The sequence below is a fragment of the Peromyscus eremicus genome, chromosome 3 (assembly GCF_949786415.1).
Source record: "Peromyscus eremicus chromosome 3, PerEre_H2_v1, whole genome shotgun sequence".
NCBI classification, from domain to species: Eukaryota; Metazoa; Chordata; class Mammalia; order Rodentia; family Cricetidae; genus Peromyscus; species Peromyscus eremicus.
In genome coordinates this window covers 45,586,227-45,607,173 of record NC_081418.1, presented here as the reverse complement: position 1 = coordinate 45,607,173, position 20,947 = coordinate 45,586,227, and the positions used below count along the sequence as shown (strand labels likewise).

The following is a 20,947-nucleotide window of genomic DNA, read 5'->3' as shown; positions in this document are numbered from 1 at the left end:
CTCATGAAAAGGTCACTTGACTCCCAAAGGAGTTGCAACCCACAGGTTGAGAACCACTGTCCTAGAGGGAAGGAAAACAACTCTTCAAGATATAAACTATAAAATATGACATGCTATAATCTTGGGTGTAGGCAGAGTTTTTTGTCAGGACCACCAGCTCCCCAATAAACACACAGAGACTTAATATTAATTATAAATGCTCAGCCAATAGCTTAGGCTTGTCTCCAGACAGTTCTTACAACTTAAATTAACCCATTTCTATTCATCTATTGCTGCCCCAAGGCTTGTTTACCTCGTCTATAAACTTCCCATGTTGCTTCTTCCATGTCTGGTTCTTGACTCTTCGGACTCCACCTTTCCTCCTCCCAGCATTCTCTCTACCCCCAAAATCCTGCCTATCTCAGCCAATCAGCTTTTTATTAACAATGAGAGCAACACATTTTCACAGTGTACAGAAGATTATTCCATAATTATTACTGCATTTGGGCAGTAATATGTACTAATAATGAAAAGCAGTGTGGAAGCCGGGCAGTGGTGGCACACACCTGTAATCCCAGCACTCGGGAGGCAGAGGCAGGTGGATCTCTGTGAGTTCAAGGCCAGCCTGGGCTTCAGAGTGAGTTCCAGGAAAGGTGCAAAGCTACACAGAAAAACCCTGTCTTGAAAAAACAAGAACAACAACGACAACACAACACAAAACAAAACAAAAAAAACAGGAAAAGCAGTGTGGAGGCTAAGGAACACAGAGAGGAGGTGCTGGAGAGGCTAGCTGTATGGAGCCTCTGAAGTAGACAGGAAGAAAGTGATGATACTTTTGTCTTCCAAATCCCTAACCAGAGAGCACATAGCCCCATGCTCCCCCTTAAGCCTGCTGGTCTCTGCCCTAAGTTATGTTGACTGACCATATCAGGTCTTCTTTCCTCCACTGATGGCCTAATGAGCTCAGTCAAGTCCTTGACTTCTTTAGCAGGCTTACTCCAACTCCACGGAGTAGGTTAACAAGAAGTAGGCCAAGTTTGCCATGATGGAGTAGGCATTAAGTGAGGGCCATGACTAAAGGGAAAGTCATACTAGTCCTGACCTGAAGGCTCAAAAAGTACCTAAGAAGCAACAAAGCACTAAGAACCAAGGCTGCAAGTGAATACCATTATCATTCTGTAGAGAACCATGGACAGTTTCCATTTCCATTACCTTTGGGACTCTACAGCAGCTCAGGCTACCTAGCCTTGGCTGGCCCTATGGGATGTAGAGACCACAAGTCCCCAAGGGGGCCTCCTTCTTGCTTGTATCCAATGGCAGGAGTAGACTGGAGACTGACTTTAACAGTGATGTGATCACACCAACATCTCCAATAACCCAGACCAGGCTTCCTCGGCTTCAGTGTTGGCCCCTGCATAACACAGGAGCCCCCAAGACCATGTACCCAATGTTCCTCTTTTCAAGTCTAATAAATGTAAATCCAGAGAGAGATCAAGTTCACTTAGCAGTCAACTCCCCACAAATTCTTTGTGTTCATACACATGGACAAAAGCATGAACTAAGATCCAAGAAGGTTAGGGTAATGTCCTTTCATTGCTTGCCGGAGACATTAAAGAGTGGACTGCTGAACAATGAGAAGCAAGAAATCCTTCACTTCGGAACACACCCCATCTAAAGCATTACATAAACAACGCTTAGCTGTGGCCACCTCCATCCGCATGGAGGGAGAATGTCCAGGGCAGTGTAACTGATGAAGACCAGGGGCTCAGCAGGGTGCTGCGGTTATTGAGAACTGTTCTTTCCTTGCATCTGCTGTTTAATGAGTATTATATTGTCACTCCTCACAAAAATGGGCAAGAAGTACTGATAATAAATTCTAAGGTATAAGCCAGGCATGGTGGCACACGCCTTTAATCTCAGAGGCAGGTGGGTCTATGAGTTTGAGGCAAACTTGGTCTACAAAGCAAGTTCCAGAACAGCCAGGGATACACAAACTCTGGAAAAACAACCACCTCCTGACCCACAAAAATTCTGAGGTATAGCACCAAGATTCAGAAGTAGCCTAGCATTCTGAGTTACCCCTAACAAATATCCCACGCTGGGAGGGAGTGTGAAGCCTGCAGTAGAGTCGGAAGTCTGGGTCAATTTTAAGTGCTAGCCATGATTTAGAATGTCACAGGGACTGCAGAGTGGAAGATGGGAGAGGCCCCCCTAATTGGCAGACAGTAAATACTGGCAAAGGGCAGGCACGTACATGTGAATACACAGAAGTAACACTGATGAAATTGCTACCAAGAAAACAGTATCCTAATCACATTTAATCATAGAGGATGCAGCATTCCTATGCTGTGCTCCCTTTACAAATATATTTTCCCTCCATGAATCAAAAAATTCTCAACTATCCTAAAGAAACCCTTTAAGGGACTCTTCAGATGTTCAAATAACATTTCAAAGGACTGTAGGTTACTCCCAACATGCCCAGTGGGGAACCAGGGAATTATGTTACTGTCAAAGACTGACTTGCCAAAGGAGTCCTCTGGAGGGCATGTGGCCACTTTTTTACAAAAGAGTCTCTAACATTTGAAAATTATAAATTTCTTTCTTCATTTAAACATACTTCTTTGTTCTTTCACCTTTTCCCAATGTAGTCTGCAAAGTGACTTGAAAAGCAAGAGAATGATACACTGTGTGTAAGGTGCTTGTAGACCCTCATTCTGGCTAATTGCAGTGAGACGTACTCCCAACTATGACATAAATGCCTAGTGTCAAAATCCCAGTATAAAACAATAGGAGACAAAGCAACTCAATAATAAATTTGAATGTAGATTATGTGCTAAAATTGCATTTCAGAGATACCTAGTTAAATAATGTGTATTATTAAAGTTAACAATTCCTGTTTCTTTTTTCCTTTTATTCGTGCTAGTAACTTTACATTACAGCCATGGCCCATCCAAGCCTCCTGTTCTGGAGTGTACCCCACACCCATTTCTGAAGGCAAAGCCCTAGGTTCTCATCTACTATGATTGTTTTATCGCCATTGCTGTTACTTCTCTTAAATTCTTAGACGTACTGAGTTGGCATTTAATGAGCATATTCCACCTTTTCAACATCCCTTGTATAAATATGAGACTCATTTTAAGCACAAAATATTTAAGTCAATCTTCAATGACAAATTCATAAAAAGGACATGAAAGCCATTTGGAACAGAAATTGTACTGTCTCCCTGTAACACAAGATACATGGACCAAGGTCATCTAATAGAATCAGTTACCTTGTAAGAAGTCACTAAATCAACTCAGTAAATAGGTCAAGTGAGGTAAAGTTCAACAAACAGTCTTGTCTAAGATTAAAACTGTGTTTATTCTCAGACCTTAACAACTGGCTTTTGCTGATTTGTTTACCACCTAATGAATGATGCAAGCTTGCTGGGAGAAAGTTCTCTGGAATACAACTCAGTCATGGGAGCACCATATGAGAGACCCCAGTACTGTGCAAGGAAAGAAGAATGAAAAGAAACGGGGGATTAAAAAAAAGAAAGGGAGGGAGGGAGGGGAGAGAGGGAGGGAGGGAGGGAAAGAGGGAAGGAAGGATTAAGTAAATTAATTACTTTGGGGTTCAAGATATAGCTCAGTGGTAGAGCATTCAAAAGGTTCTGGGTTCAGTCTCCAGTATCACTGAGAGAGAGAGAGAGAGAGAGAGAGAGAGAGAGAGAGAGAGAGAGAGAGAGAGAGAGAGAGATACAGACAGACAGACAGACAATATGAACATAACTTTGAAGTAAAGGGTACATTACAAACAAATTCATTCCCAACCCATCCAAGAGACACTGTTGCTACCAGCAGTATAGAAGGAATCACTTCTATGTCTCTTTATTTTGCTTAATTTTTATGGTTAAGCCTTTCCTGTGGCATTTACATTTACTAAATTACAGATACAACTTTATATATTTAAATTTAACATGTACAACATGATGTTTTAATATATATTAAATATATTAAGTACACACACACACACACACACACACACACACACATTGTAGAAAGGCTAATATAGTTAATGCACTATTTCCTAAAGGTTATCTATCATCTTGGTGGTAAGAACATTAAAAACTCATTCTCAGCATTTCTTAAGACCACTATTGCTAACTAGTGGTGGCTCATGTCTATAAGCTCTAGCACTTTGGAGGTGGAAGCAGGAGGACCAATGGTTCAAGGCCGGCTTAGGCTACCTGAGACCCTGTCTCAACATCCCCTCACTCCTGCAAAAAAAATCCCTATTACATTGTTAACTCCAGTTAATGGTACTAACTAGATCTTTGAATGCATCCCTCTGCCTGGCCTCTAGCTGAAGTTCTGTATCCTTTTTTGCAGCATCTCCCCCAAGTCTCTCCTACCAACAATCACTTTTCTCTAAATGTAAACAAGAGGAGATATCAGCCTGTGGATACTCTCTTGTCTCTTCTTGCTTGGACATTTTTAATATTCTGGATGCTTTCTTTCTACAGAAAATGTTGCGTGAACACAATGACTTCAGAAAATTATACACACAGGATGACAATTGGAACCTTTAAAACATTGTAATTAAGAATCATCAAACGTTTAGAAATGATTGTATTTTTCAAAAAGTCATTCTCTAAGAACTGTCCCAGAAAGTTAGCTAGACCAGTACTCCTGAGGACATTCCACGTACCATCCTTGAAAAGCCGATACAGGATCTTTGTCCCTACCCACAGGTATGTTCTCTTCTGATGGAAGCCACGGCCCACATTACCCACTAGTGTGCTCACTTCCCATGGAAGCCACACCCCACATTACCCACCTTGTTATCCTCGAGGTTGATCACTTCCAGGAGGTCGTGGTTCTCCAAACCCTGGAGGCTACTGATCTGATTGTAGGACAGATCCACCTTCTGCAAGGCTTTCAGTTCCTCCAGACCCATGATGGCCTCGATCTGGTTGTTGCGCTAAAATGGATAAAACACAATTTGTGTTTTAAACCAATGTGCAAGAAAATGTAAAGTGGCAAATCTTCATATTTGGACATGGGCCCCAAATTCTTCAAAAAAAAAAAGTTTTTTTCCCCACCCCCATTTCCATCATTCACCTATCTAAATGTCTACACAGATACCCAAGAAGAAAATCCTAGTTTTTCACCTGAAAGGTCAGGATATAGTATTTTCATCTTCAGGATGAACTTTCAAGTCAGTAGAAAAGTCAAACACTAGTAATATAAGCTTTTAACAATGCATGCTACAATGTTATCCTTTGATTTTTCAAATTACGCCATTTACTTTTTGAGATTATAATTATATCATGTCCCTCTTCCATTTCCTCCCTCCAAACCCTCCAATATGCCCCTCCTTGCTCTCTTGCAAGTTCATGACCTCTTTTTGTCCATTGCTTTACTACAAACATACTGCCTGAGAAGGGAATCTCAACCAAGGATTGGCGGGATGGGTTGGCTTGTGGGCAGACCTGAGATGGATTATATTAATTGAGTTGGGGAGCCCCACCCACTGTGGGCACCACCAATCCCTAGGTGGAGGATTCTGGAATGTGTAAGACTGAAGAGAGGGAGTTGAACACTCTCATGTGTGCTCTAATTCATTGCTCTCTGCTTCTGTGAATTCATGAATCCCTAAGACATGCTCTCTCAGGCTCCTGCTGCTGTGAATCCCCTGCTATGATGGACTGTGACCCAGAACTGTGAGCTGAAGAAACCTGTGGGAACCCTCAGAGGTTTCCTAGAGATCTGAGCTTGCTTTACCAGCAGGGCTGCATAAGAGGGTGATTGGACCACAGGCCTGGGTACCAGGTGTTTGGAAGGGTCTATGCTTGACCGTATCTAGCAAAGGGGAGGTCTTTTGCCTCGCCCCTTGGCATTGTTATAAAAAGCCTTTTGAATAAAGTTCTGGGCCGGTGGGTATTGATCCAGGCCCTCCCAAGGCTATCCTGTGTTTCTATCTGTTTCTCTCCCCTCTATCCTTCTATCTAAATCTTACCCTTCACTCCTCAAGAGTACCCTGGGGTAAAGGTGGGAGCAGGTCCCCCACAGAATCCCTTTCCCACTTACGTTGCTTTTGTCACAGTAGTTTATCAACGCAACTAGAACAGAAACTAAAATACACATCTGAAACCTAATCATCAGTACAGCTTTATGTTGGTCTCTAAAATCATGACCCGAATGCACTCTTTTAGCACCATCTCAGTAAACTCCCACATATACTTCCTTTCCAGATACATTCTAAAGTGTATCATCTCACAAAGTCTGTGGGGGTGGTTGAGTTGGTAGAGTCTGGTTATTTCTGCTCTTGTATGGTGCCTCCTCTTTAACCTGTGCTGGCCTATAAAACCTTCCTTAACCAAAGGAGTATGACAGAAGTGTGCCGGTTCTAATTCCAAGATATAAGATGACCAAGCTACTTCTGCTTATCCTAGGAGCTCTAGATACCATGTGGGGATTCCAGCCATTCTACTCTGGAGAAGTCATCTGGACAAGCAGAAACCACATGGGAAAATACCCCGATACTAAATAGGAGACTGACAGACTGATACCTCTGAGTCAATACCCTGAGCCTAATAGAAAATCTAGACATCAAAGCAGCCCAGATGAGTCAACCCCACCCAACTGACATGCCAGTAAACCCATCAGAGGAAACAGCCCCCCAACCCAGCACAGAGTGCAGAACTGTTAGCTAATAACAATGGTTATTCCCTCAATGCTATGACAACTGGGTAGCTTACTATACAATGATAATCAATTTACTTCTTCAATAATTCACATATAAACATCTCTCAGACAATGAGAATAGGAAGAAGTTTCCCATACTCAAATGGTTGTCCTCTTTCTCAGTCTCCACATACCCATGGCAATAACAGTAATAACAATAATTTTCATTTTTGAATATTTCCCAACATACTCTTCGTTCCTTGGCCTCTTTACCTTAAGGAACGGGAAAATGTCATAGTAAAATTTAACCTTTGGTTTGAGTCAAAAATTATCATAAAGAATAAGTTCAAACTTTCAGTTAATATTACATTTTACTTATCCTTAAAACATTCAAAACTTTCATGCCAGGTATGGTGATGCAGAAGAAGTTGGATCTCTGTAAGTTCAAGGCCAGCCTGGTCTACATAGCAAGTTCCAGAACAGCCAGAACTACATAGAGAGATCCTGTCTCAAAGAAAAAAACCAAAAACAAAACAAAATAAAAAACATTCAAAACTTTCCATATCAACTTAAGAACTGAAAAATTAAATTACTGTATTCCCTTTCATTTGAATATTTTCACTGGTAATGTTTACTAGCACATTGAATAGCTAGAAACTCATTTTCATCTTATTTTTCATAAAATTTCATTTCAATAATGAGCCAGATTTGTGCTCACTAGTATAATTCTATAGCCCCTTAAAATATCATAATAGAATGTTAATAATCTTTAAAGGTAGATTATAGCCCATGAGGGCTTATTATACTATTCTTTTTACCTTTATATGTTTGAAAGAAAATTGTAATAAAAAGGAAAAAAAACCCTTATATCCTTATTTGACAAAGTGAAATCAAATTTTCCTGCTTAAAGTTCAAAAAGTTATAAAAAGTGAAAAGTAATAGGAAAGAGACCATGCTGAGCTCACCATCATATCCATATCAATTTAAGGTATTGAAATAAGGGCTCAATCTCCCATTCAAACACTGCCCACATATCAAATTTATATACCATATCCTTTTCTCCAGAGGACTGTGAGGCACTTTCTATATACTGGACAGATGTAATATTCTTTAGTGTCTCTGATGGCTTTCAAAGAGGTAGATGGTCTGAGCAGAGAGAGGCATAGAAAAGTTTAATTAGATAGCCTATGGTCATAAAAGAGAGCAGACTGAGAAAAGCTGAGAATCATAGAATTTCTGATTGAAAGCCAGCTAGGTAGAGCCTTTGTCTGTCACCGAGAAGAACCCAAAGGCCCACCCTAGATGTGGACATGAAGAAGTTTCTGCACATAGCTCCTCCAGCCTCGCAGTGAATAACAGAAAAAAAAAAAAAACACTTTTAGAGAGAAGTTGTTTGAAGTAAACTAATTTAGGAAACATTCTTCATCTACCAGTCTGTCAGGGGAACTGAAATGGCTTTTACTCCGACAAGGTGAAGTTCAAGGTTTGCAGTGCATTGTCACTGTGTTTTGAGGAGGACAGAATGGCCCATTGGCAAGCTGTGAGGGTCCCTTGCCAGCTTTTACGTGTCCCACAAAAGATGAAGGCAAAGCATTAGCAGTTGGTTTGTTCTTCTTACTACATTGTAAACTGAATTCTTGTCAATAGCTAAGTCAAATGATTTTCTGATTCTGTGAATGAAAAATATAGTCAATATAAACTGCTGAAGCTAATGTGTATCATTTTTGGTTATAAAGAATTTCAGTGAAAATGAGTAATAGCATATTCAGTATTTTCTGGTCCATCTTGGGTGCTGGGTGCAGGGACTACAACAATCTATCTCATTTATTGGCAGAAAAAGATACTTAAAAATGCTTCTGTCAGTGAGGGGTATGTGATTAATGAAACACAGAATGAAACTGAAATACACTGTTTTTAATAATAATTGTCACTCCTTAAGCACAGAAAACATAAAATCTCAGGCGAATCATGAAACATTTCTCTGCATGGTACTAGAATGCCAGCCCTCCACCCTCTCTGAATTCCATGGAGGGTTAGACGGGTCATTAGAAAGTTCTTTGAGCTTTAAGAGGAAGAAAAATCATCACAGAGCCAAACTTCGGTGATCTCTGGTCAAATAAAGAATTTGTATGTGTGTGTAAAAAATGTGCACATGGGCCCGGAGAGATGACTCAGCAGTTAAGAGCACTGGCTGCTTTTCTAGGTTCGATTCCCAGTTCCCACATGGTTCACAACTTTCTGTAACTCGAGTTCTAGGAGATCCCATGCCATCATCTTGACTCCCTGGGCACCAGGCATGAAAGTGGTACATAAACATTCATGCAGGCAAAACACCCAAAGACATAAAATTTAAAAAAAATAGTTTTTAAATTAAAAAACTGTATACAAAACCCAATACGTCATTTAACACCCACCTGTGAAAGACATAAACATTATTAAGATACAAGCCTCATTGAAATACTCCCTGCCCACCCTCTGATGGGTGTGATAAAGGTCAACAAAGCCATCTAAGGATAGGAAGGAGAAAAAGAGTAAGGAAGGATCCTGTATATACACAGCATTACCACCCTCTCTCACACACTAGTAACCCTGTTAATTTATAAACAGCATGTGCATCTTTGGGACTCTTGGGATCCTACTGACTTGCTAGCAAACAGTCTCAGCTTTCATTTGAGTTTTGGTCCCTCAGCATGTCACAGGGCACTTTCCTTGGGAAACATCAATCAGATAGAATCTTTCTGACTGAACTATGTAGTTATTCTCAGCATGACTTATGACTTCCAGACTGGGAGGCTAGCATGCATTGTACGAATGGGCTGCCTGAGGTCAGTACCTGGCAAACACCTTGTGCTCTGTTTGCATGCAATCGAGTGTGAACAGCAGCAAGCATGCTTACTATGCTCAAATGTTATTTTCACCAATGAAATACATAATATTAAAAACTACTTGTTAAGACAGATCTTCTTTCACAGACTAGAAAATCAGTTGTCTAATTCTTTTAATTTGCATGCCAAATTTGAAACTGGCTTTACTTGAACATGGACTATTAATCACACACACACACACACACACACACACACACACACACACACAGGAGCATGTATGCACACCAGACTATAAGGAGCAACAAAGAAAAATCCTAAGAGGTCATAATTCATACACTTCTTAAACAATAACCGCTACTTCTACAAAGAATGGCGTCATGTTGTACTCACCAGACAAAGCACTTTGATGGGTAATGTTCCTAAGCCGTTAATTGTGGTGATCTTGTTGCCAGCCAGACTAAGGTGGGTCAGGCTGATGCAATTCTCTAGCCCATTGATTTCTTTTATCTCGTTGTCTGTATATGACAACTCTGTTTAAGGAAAATGTTATTCAAAGCCTTTGGAAAGATTAAACACACACACACACACACACACACACACACACACACACACACACACACCAGTGCTGAACCAGGGCGATGGCTGAACAGGTGAAGGTACTATATGGTGGCCCAATATGGTGGAAAGAGAGGACCTAAAAAATGGCCTCTGACCTTCACACAAGCACCTTGGCAAAACACACACACACACACACACACACACACACACACACACACACACACCAAAAAATAAAAATATAAAATACAATCAGTGTTAAATTATCACTTGTCTGAAAAATCAGACAAGAGTTTAAATAAAGGAATATTATATGCCCCATATAGGATAAGCCCTAAATTGTATATGTTTTCACATAGGATAAAACCTCACTTCTACAAAAATTGAAAGGCATAGCATTTGTACCCACATGTGACTCATTTAATACTATGGAAGAAAACAGCAGTTTGGAGCTGGCTTGTGGGCAGTACTTCTCTGGGTTAGTTAATGATCTCCATGGGGGAGTTTGGAAGGCAGGGTCACCCTCCAGAGGCAATGCGAACAGGGCTTTATCATCTTGGAGATGTCTCGACAACAAATGGGTGGCTGGAAGGCCACCACCCTGTCACAGAGGGGAGCAGCCCTTTCGTCCCGCTCCTATCGCTGCTCTTCTCCCGTTCAAATCCAGGAAGCTAGAAGTCTGCTCTAATATGACCATCTGCCATTTCTGTTCTCATGGATCACATTTTTAAAGTTGATCTTGTGTCCCAGGCTTGCAGTCGGTCGGCCCAAACAGCAATTCCAAAGCTCACTGTTCAGCTAGACCTTCTCTGTCCTCAAACCACCTGACTAGTTCCCAGGGATGAATGCTACTGCTCCACCAGAGCCCAGCCAGCTTTGCCTCCCAAGTAGCTGTAACACCACCATGTTCTCACATTCCTCACAGCATCTAACTGATCACCAAGACCTGGCGATGGTGTTTTAAAAGATGTCTTTAAGTGTTCTTTGTATTTACTCATCTGCCAAATTAACTCACCTTTAGCATCAGCGGGTTCCTTTAATAGCCATTACTTTCTGCCCTCAAGTCCCTCATAGGTTAAAGTCAGGTTAATTATTTCAAAATGTTGACTGGATGTCCTCACAGAGGGGGCTGGAGTAGAGGCTTACTGGTTAAGAGTGGGTACTGCTCTGGCAGATGACCCAAGTTTGGATGTCAGCACCCACATCAGACAGTTCACAATCATCTGTAATTCCAGCACCAGCAAATCCAATGCCCTCTTCAGGCCTTCAATGGGATCTGTACTCATGTGTACATAACCAAACAAATATATATACGCACACAAATATAATTTTTTTAAATTTTAATAGGATACATTCAAAACCCCTAACTAGCTTACACAACCCTTCACTATGAGATGTTGCATTTGTAACATGGTGATAACCCCAAGTTGGCACGAGGCTAGGAGTTAAGTCATGGGGAAAAATAAGTAAAAATTGGGTGTGATACCAGAGCAATAATGGCACGATTATGGAGGTCATCATCTGTCTCTGCATTTGAGACGCACTTCACAGGAGAGAATCCATGCCTGGACCCGCACACTTGATCAAAAACCCATGGCTGAGGAGGCCATGGGCTCCAGGGGCACTGAACTACTGCTGTTCAGCTAAACTGACATAGAACCAAACTTCCTTCAAAACGTTTCTATTTATGCCCATAAACAAATGTAACTTTCAGTCTTAGAGATGCTTCTCTTTGCAGTGAATGAGTGTGAACACAGAGACTCACGGCTGCTCATGGTACTGAAAGTGAGTGGTAGTTGCATGCCCAGCCCTAAAAAGGACATTTACACACCCCTCTAGGGCTTGGTAAGTGTCATGGAGGAAGGGGTAGATGAACAAGAGTTGGAAGATAGGGGGAAGAGCTGTAAAATTGTCTGCAGGGCACGACACAGCCATTTGAACCATGATCTCACAGCAGCTCTTATAGCTGCACTGGGCTGCACAGGATTGGCCTGGTCAACAGTCGAGATGAAGAAGGGGCTCGTGGAGCCCTCCCCTCTCTCTTAAACTACTGGCTGCTGATATATCTGGGGTGGGGACTTGGTCACTCTTGTCACTGAGTTGTGTACTCACTGATGAGCCACCAGGCTCCGGTGAATAGTTTTAAACCCATGACCACACAGATAGTCCTTGTTAAACTAAGTGAGTCACAAAACAAAAAGACATGAATGTCAGGAAAGACTTATGGGGAAGAGAGGGTACTGAGGAGTGGAATGGAAATGAGAGAAAGTGGGGACAAGAATAACCAGAATACATTATATACATGCACGAAATTGTCAAAGAACACATTTAATTGTTTTAAAAAGGGTGTGGATGAGCTATTCTTCAAAACTATAAGGCTCTCATATCATCACTACATTATAATCACATGGGGCCAAGGCATCACATCCTCTAACTCTTATCATGGAAATGGATGACTCAAGATTGGGATTGAATCCAAAATGAGCTGGACTAGGGAGAGAGATAAATAAGAAAACTGGATAGCAATATGTTACCAAATAGAGCAGAAATTTCTAGGTTTCTCTTACTGGTTCCAGATTCCACCCATGGGCAGAACCACTTTGGTGGTGGTCAATATGCCATTTCAAATCTCCTATGAGTAAGGTCTCTGCCAAAACAACCACACAAACAGATACTTACTCAAAACACTGTCTTTCAGATCTCTTTTTCTCTGGGCTGGCTAAACAATTGTTTTGGAAACAGACAAAGTCCAGCTCTTTGTAGATATGGACTATCATAAAAGATGAACATGAAACATAGGAAATGAGAGATTAAATTACCTCACACAGCTGTGTAGGACATATCTTTGCAATAAGCAATCTTTGGCAACAAAAATTAAGCCATGAAAACTTCAAATAGCCATCTGCTCAGTGTCAGAGAGAAGCAAGTGTTGAAGCCCAGTTTCAGAAACAATAGCATCCTGGAAGCTCTATTCCAACCAAGAGGGAGATGCTCCGAATCACAGCAGAGTGAATGGATGCAGTGGGCAGCTGTCAAGAGCAGTCTCCTGGAAGCAGGCAAAGGCCAGGAGCCAGAAGACAGGAGTCCTAACAATGACAGTGACATCAGGGAGATCGGGGATCGGAAGCTTGTTTCTGAGACCCCAGAGGATACCTCAACCCCCCTGGTACCTCCAGCTTCCTGTACCTGTCACTGCTACATGTCAAGTTTTCTGAAATGAGAACCAGGAGGAGAGAAAGGAGGAGAAATGTGGCACCTCACTGCAACCACAGCCCTGGCTCCAGCAGATTCCACTGTGGTTGCTCAAGGTGTTTTGCAAAGAGTAAGAAGTTCAACCAGCGTCCCTGTGGAGAACACTGCTCACGTCTCACTCCCCTAACACTGAAGGACTTTCCTAAATTACTTAGGCTCACAAGTGAAGGATACGCTGGCCCTGAATCTGCACGGATTCCACACCCTTTCATTCAGCCAATCAACCACATGGTGAAAACACTTGATGCAAAAAACATACAACTGTTTTGAAGTCATACAGATGTTTCCCTTGTCATTTTTCTCTGACAACCTTTGACATAGCATCTGTCTCAGTGTATACAAGGGATTTGAGCATCCGTGGCTTGGGCATCTGAGGAATCCTAGAATACACTTCCCAGGAATGACCACACTCTTTATATTGCCATGCTCCCCCCCCCCCCCCCCACACACACTTATTCCAATAGTCTTATGCTGCAGGTGCTGATTACAATCAGTACACATGACTGGGCCGTGAGGAGCTGAGCTCCCAGCCAGCCATGCTTCCCAGACAGAATACCTTCATCCCTCTAATCTCCCATTTTCTTATTTTAAGGTCCTTCATGGAGAGTTTCTTGCCCCTCCTTCTAACATTCTTATTTCACGTTCTTTCTGAGGTCTTGGGAGTTTCTGATAAGAAGAAATACAATCTGATAAATCACGAAACTATTTCGATGAATTAGCTTACTGGATTAATCCTCTTAGGTGCATTATAATATTAAAAGAGAGCTATCAGGAGAAAGACTCCAAGAACTCAAAGTCACGTTGCTTTCCAGCTCTGAAGTTTTACCATCTTTGTGAATAAATCATTTACGGTGGAATTTTAGATTGTTATGGAAACCACGTGAAGGAACCCTGTGGCACTTAGCATAACTTTATGGCTGGGGCCTGGGGAACCCAACAATATATTTTTACATTCCAGCAATGCTGTCAGCAGTTCATAAATGCTTGACGTGAATTATTCACTAGTTCAGCATTTGCTCTTATTCATTTGTCTACCATCATAAAATATGGTTTGGGTGTACAGAAAACAGTTACTGAGAAATAAGGCCGAAATCCATCAGGATTCTCTGAGTGGAGAGTCACAATGATGGCTTTAATCACAACCAATCCTGAGAGATCTCTACCACCTTGAAAAGTGGTCTCCGCCACAGGAGTGAGTCTCAGGGAGAACTGACATCAGCATATAGCTTAAATGGCAGCGTTATTAAAGTAGTAATCGCTCAGTGGATTGCAGAGTGGGCAAGCCAGTAGGATTCAGAATAGTGACTTCAGGCAGCTGCTTACCAGCTAGCTCCAACAAGATGCTGACCTTCCCTGGGTCTCCAGTTCCTTTTCCATCAAATACATAATTAGCACTGGGTGGCCTCTAAATCCTGTCTAGATTTTAAATTCTATGAATCATGTTTGTAATTTATTAATGATCCATCAATACTTGTAAAGAATAAACAACATCTTTACTTAATAATAAATAAATCTACTTCACCTCAACTAGGTTTCTTACCTTGTAATTTAGGATGATTATTAAGTAACCATCAATTATCCACATAGGGAAGGATGAAATAATCTACTATGATAAACCAAAAAATTGATACCTTATAGTTAGCAATGTAGTTCAAGATATTAATATAATTTACTATAATTATTTTATATTATAAGCAAAATTGGTTTATTCAAATGATTCAGTTAAGAATTTCCACAGTTTGGGACTGGAGAGATGACCCAGTGGTTAAGAGTATGTACTGCTCTTGCAGAGGACATGAGTTTGGTTCCCAGCACCCACATTAGGCAGCCCACAACTGCCTGTAACTCCAGTTCTGGGGGATACAACACCCTCTTCTGGCCTCCGTGGACACTGAACACATGTGGTGCACACACAGAAAAGCAAGCATGCATGGACACACATGCATTTGCACATGCATACACACATACACATAAATAAATAAATAAAAAGAAATTCAGTTTTTAATTCTTAGACAGAAGAGACTATTAAGCTGGTATTTTCTTTTTAAAATACAAGGGAGCTAGGAGTTTGGCTTTGTTGTAGAATAGTAGCCTAGCGTGTATGAGACTCTGAGTTTCAGTTCTAACAGACACACACACACACACACTTTCCTGTTCAATCTTTGTGTCTGCCTCTCAGAAATACTTACTATACTGAATTGTCTTTCCCCTTTATACCTAGGTTATATTTATTTTTATTAAAATTCATCTCTGGGATGAAGAGATGGCTCATGTGTTAAAGAAGTTGCTCTTGCAGAGGACTCAGGTTCAATTCTCAGCACTCACATGGAATAACATCTGTTATTCTAGCTCCAGGGGACCTTATGCCCTCTTCTGACCTCCCTGGGCACCAGGCATGCTTGAAGTGCACATGCATGCATACATACAGACAGACAGACAGACAGACAGGCAGGCAGAACATTCGCAAACATAAAATAAAGCCTTTAAAAAAAGCTTAACTATTCATCTCTGTTGCAACCCATTGGTATAGTTCAATCATTTTCACTACTATATCATTTGCTATTACCTGACAATAGCATAATTTATTTACATCTTCTCTTATTGATGAGCAATTGGTGTGTTTCCATTTTTGCTATTAAAGACAACATCACAATCAGCACTCCTCTGCAAGCCTCCGGGCACATGCGATTAACTGCAGAAGTTAGAAGTGCCAGGTCATAGTGAGTGTAGTCGCTCACCTTTATAAGAGACCTTAAAGCTGTCTTCTCAAAGTGGTTGAGCCAATGTCATAACCACAGACAAGTTACAAAGAGATCCTCTCACTCCACATGCTTCCCAGCAGCTGGCATTTCTAGATTAGGGTGCTTAAAATACTTTTGTAGAGAACATACTCAGAGAAAACACTTTATTTCTAGTTTCTTGAGTTGTATTGTGAAAGGGTATTGGATTTGGGAGCTGGAAAGATGCTCAAAGGCACCAAGCCTGATGGCCTGAGTTGGATCCCTGAGCCCCACATGGTGGAAAGAGAGAACTAACTCCCAAAAGTTGTCCTCTGACCTCCATGGGGACACTGTGCTGTGTGCACCCAACAACTTACATGCACACCAAGTGGATTATAAAATGTAATACAAAAACTGCAAAGAGTGCTGGATTTCATTAAATTTTATATGTCACTTGAGTTTCTTTAAGGAAAAAAGGGCTTATTTTCCTGAATCTCTTAGTGTTAATTATATCACACTTTGTAAAGTTTCTAATAGTAAACTATTTGTAATTTTATTTCACTAATAGCTCAAGAAGAGCAGTCCGTTTTGGCTATTTGTCTCTGTGGTTTTTCAAACACAGGTGAAGATGTTATAATATACTCTATATGCCTATGTTCTGGATTTCCATTAGTCTTGATATAATAATGACTTTCTTTATATGTCAGTAATAAGACTCAACTGCTACATCTAATGTCAACATTTAAAAAAGAAAACCTAATTCCTTTCTTTATGATATCACTACATTATTTGACATTCACAAAGTTCTAATATTTTACTTTTGTACATGGAAAGCTAAGTTTATATAAAAAATTAAAACCATTGTGATAGAAATGTTTTAAACCGAATCCTTTATTTTGAGTCTACAATACATTAGAGTTGTTTTCTTTGGCAATTCTGGGCTACACACTGAAGTATCTTGCCAGAGTGAAAGTTCTCCATATCCAGCTCCATTCTGTTCTCTGGGTATCCTGAGGCACAGGCAAGGCCTCTGAATGCTGAACCCCTCTGACAGGCAGGGCTTTAGGGTACAGCCAACTTCTTAGTTTTAACATGCCCTCAAATTGTCCAGACACTTGGTTCAAATAGGCCTTGCGCAGAACCCAAGGATCTGGATTTCTAGAAAGTTCCAGGCTGTGCTATGCTGGTTCCTCTGGGCAGCACTCTTCCACATGGCCAGAGATGAGTAGATTTCCAAGCCAGGTGGCTTCTCTCTCCCTCTCCCTCTCTCTTCTTTCCCCTCCCTCTCTTTCTCTCTCTCTCTCTTTGAACATTCATTACACACAATGGTCAAGCATGAAGCCAAGGTTCTATAGGAAGGTGCTGTGTATGTGTGTGCCTCTGACTTGCCATGGAAACATTTCATTCAAATCTCTATTGGGCTGCTCAGGAGCACCATCTAACAGCTCACTCACTGCTTATTTTCATCGATGAGTTTGAAAGGGAGTGAGGGTGTGTTCTAGCATTCCACATGATTAGACACTTTCTAAAAACGTCCATCTCCGGGATCGCCACCTCTGCAATCTCAGGCTTACTACAAACAAGCTGCTGCCTCATCCCTGGAATGAGACACTCAGGGGCAATCAACTCATGCTCCGTTCTGCCCCCCAAATTCCCAAGTGGGGGAGAAAGATGCTTGCTGAGCAACAGAAGGCCCTGTTCTCTTATTACCCAGAGAACACCAGTCTCTGGTGGAAAGAAGAGGCTCAAGCTCATTAGATGCACAGATCTTCAGTTAACCTTTTAGGCTTCCCAAATCGAAGTTGGCATTCAGTGTGCATGGGAGCATGGTTCATGCAACGCATACATGGATGCTCCCGAAGGTGAATCAAAAACTGGGCTTTTCTTTTTGTTTTTAGTTAAATGCATTTTAGCTTGAGGTATAGGTCTGTGGTAGAGCACTTACCAAGCATGTGTGAGATCCCAGGTTTGATCCCTCAACAAAACAAATAAATAAATAACATACTAGAATGCCTTGCTTTATTTAAAGGCAGCAGTATGAATGCCTCAGTAAAATATCTACTAATTTTCCTCATGGCAAATCTAGATGTTAAGACTCTAAATTTGTATAAAATAAGTCAAAAGTTTAAGTAAGTTTGAAGACTCATGCTCATTTAACAGAACTTCCCTCATTCTAGAATCAAGAACAAGCTTACCATTCATGTCAAGGACCATCCTTCTCTGCTTGCAGGGGTCAGAAGCCCGTGACAAGCTTCGGCCTGTAGAAATGGTCCTTGGTAAACAAATATTATGACTACTGATTCTTATTCAGTTACATGAGTCACACACTTCAGGGAAATCACTTCTCTGATACCACTCCCTGTAGTCTGTAACACCCTCTCCAGCGGAACAAGTCACCATAGCCTCCCCTTCACGCATTCAAAGGATACTGTCCAAAATCAGTTGAGTGAGAGTGTTGTACGCCGACAGGTCACACATTTCAAAAATTTGGTTGGAGGAAAAATCCACCTTCTGATGATAAAAGAGAACATATGTTACATGTTGCTTTCTTTCAGGCTCACAAGAAGATATGTCTCTGGACGTAGACAGAATTGATTGCTGTAGATGTACTATAGCCAAACCAGGCACCTCTCTGCCTTTTCCAACCAGGACACTACTGTCACCACCTTGAGAGAGGACTGAGGAGAAATCTTCTCTGTGGCCCACAAGGATGGATCCTTCCTTTCTGTCCCTCCCCTCCCCTCCAGGGTCTCACTCACTATACAGTCCTGGCTAGCCTGAAATTCTTGTAGATCAGACTGGCCTCAAACTTGCAGAGATTCGCCTGCCTCTGCCTCTTAAGTGCTGGGTTAAAGGTGTGTGCCACGATGCCCCGCCTACTCTCTCGTTTTCAGCTGTTATTTCAGATTTCCATAGTCCTCCTTCAGGATTTACTTCAGTTTCACCCATTTCACCCATATCACCATGTTGCCCATCTTTTCTAACACCCAATAGACCACATTCACTTCAGTTATGTGCACGTCTTATTGTCTGTCCTCCAGGTAGTCTCCCATGCTGACTCTAACTGCCAGGACAATCCTTATTTATCCCTCAGGCTACTTCCATTGTATCTGTCTTAGGGTTTCTATTGTTATGAAGAGACACCATAACCATGGCAACTCTTATAAAGAAAACATTTAATTGAGAGTGGCTCGCTTACAGTTCAGAGGTTCAGTCCATTATCATCATGATGAGGAACATGGTGGCATGCAGGTAGATGTGGTGCTGGAGCTGAGAGTGCTACATCTTGCAGGCAACAGGAAGTCAACTGAGACACTGGGCAGTATCCTGAGCATAGGAATCCTCAAAGTGACACACTTCCTCCAGCAAAGCCATACCCACTCCAACAAAGCCACACCTCCTAATAGTGCCACTCACTATGAAATTGTGGGGGCCCAATATCCTTTCTCACAATTGACTCATTTAGACAGGCATTTTCAGCAACATCTGTTGACCCTGGTCTAGAATGAGACTGGAAACAAACTAACTAACTAATTAAATAAAGGGCTTTGCTTAATTCATCTACTGGGAAAAAATCTTTTTAAAAAAGGCAAGAAAACTCAAGGGCACACGATGAGGATGTTGCAATCTCATTGCAGAAAGCTGTCAAAAAGATACCAAATAAACACTGTCCCTTTTGTGCCCTTTAAAACAGTGACTGTGCTCCCCTAAACTTACTGAGACAATAGTTTCCTACACTACATCCTAGAGAGCATTGTAAGGCAAGAGTAGACAACTGGTTAAGTCAGTCACAAATACAACGGAGCGGCGGGGGGGTATGGGGACTACATGATCAGTGAGACACAAGTTGATAAACCCTAGGAAGGAACAGCACAAGCCACCTAAAGGAGCAGCAACGTGAAAATCAAATCAAATACTGTTTCAGTGACACAAATCTGAACAGAAACTGAGGTCTACATGCATGGTGAATATGTAAAACACAGGGTGTGAAAACAGCCAACATGGCATGGTAAATGCAATTTAACATTTACCTTTTTTGCTTTTATGTAATAATGATGGACAAAAGTGATCTTATTGCAAGGGCTGATGTACAACAGATGCTTCCTGTTCTTATACCATAGCATAGTATCTATGTATGCCCTTTTGAAGCTGTATGCCAACACCAAGCCTTCTATGTACCAGTGATGTTGGGCTTTTGGGAGATTTTAAAGGATTATTTTATTTCTATGACTCCCATTGAAACCTATAGCTTTTAGAAAATACCCACCAAACCAAATTGACATCTTCACCTACTAAGACCAAAACATTTAAAAAATAGTTATTTATTGTGGGATGTTCTGTATGGCAAATGTGTTGCTGATTAGTCAATAAATAAAACACTGATTGGCCATTGGCTAGGCAGGAAGTGTAGGCGGGACAAGGAGGAGAATAAAGCTGGGAAGTGGAAGGCTGAGTCAGAGAGACACTGCCAGCCGCCACGATGACAAACAGCATGTGAAGATGCAGGTAAGCCACGAGCCATGTGGCAAGGTATAGATTAATGGAAATGGATTAATTTAAGCTGTAAGAACAGTTAGCAAGAAGCCTGCCACAGCCATACAGTTTGTAAGAAATATAAGTCTCTGTGTTTACTTGGTCGGTCTGAGTGGCTGTGGGACTGGCAGGTGAGAGAGATTTGTCCTGACTGTGGGCCAGGCAGGAAAACTCTAGCCACAATTTATTTTATGTATATATGTTTGTCTGCACATACATATATGCATTGTGTGCATGCATGTGCCCACGGAGGTCAGAAGAAAGCATCAGATCCCCTAGAACTGGGATTAACAGGTGGTTGTGAGCAACCATGTAGAGCTGGAAATCAAACTCAGGGTCTCTGCAAGAGCAGTAGGTGCTCTCAACCACTGAGCCATCTATTCAGTCCTAAGAGCAAAATGTTTTAAGAAGTATA

The 20,947-nt window shown here is 41.4% G+C and overlaps 1 protein-coding gene across 4 annotated transcripts in view; it reads right to left on the bottom strand.

Moving 5' to 3' along the window:
• Lrguk (leucine rich repeats and guanylate kinase domain containing) overlaps positions 1–20,947 on the bottom strand; it is a 110,726-nt gene that overhangs the window by 72,587 nt on the left and 17,192 nt on the right. For all 4 annotated transcript variants that reach the window (XM_059257536.1, XM_059257533.1, XM_059257535.1 and 1 more), the window contains 3 exons: positions 18,429–18,510; positions 9,863–9,987; positions 4,798–4,941 (listed from right to left, as the gene is read on the bottom strand). In XM_059257536.1, the coding sequence (XP_059113519.1) occupies positions 4,798–4,941; positions 9,863–9,987; positions 18,429–18,510 (351 nt within the window). The remainder of the gene's footprint in view (positions 1–4,797; positions 4,942–9,862; positions 9,988–18,428; positions 18,511–20,947) is intronic.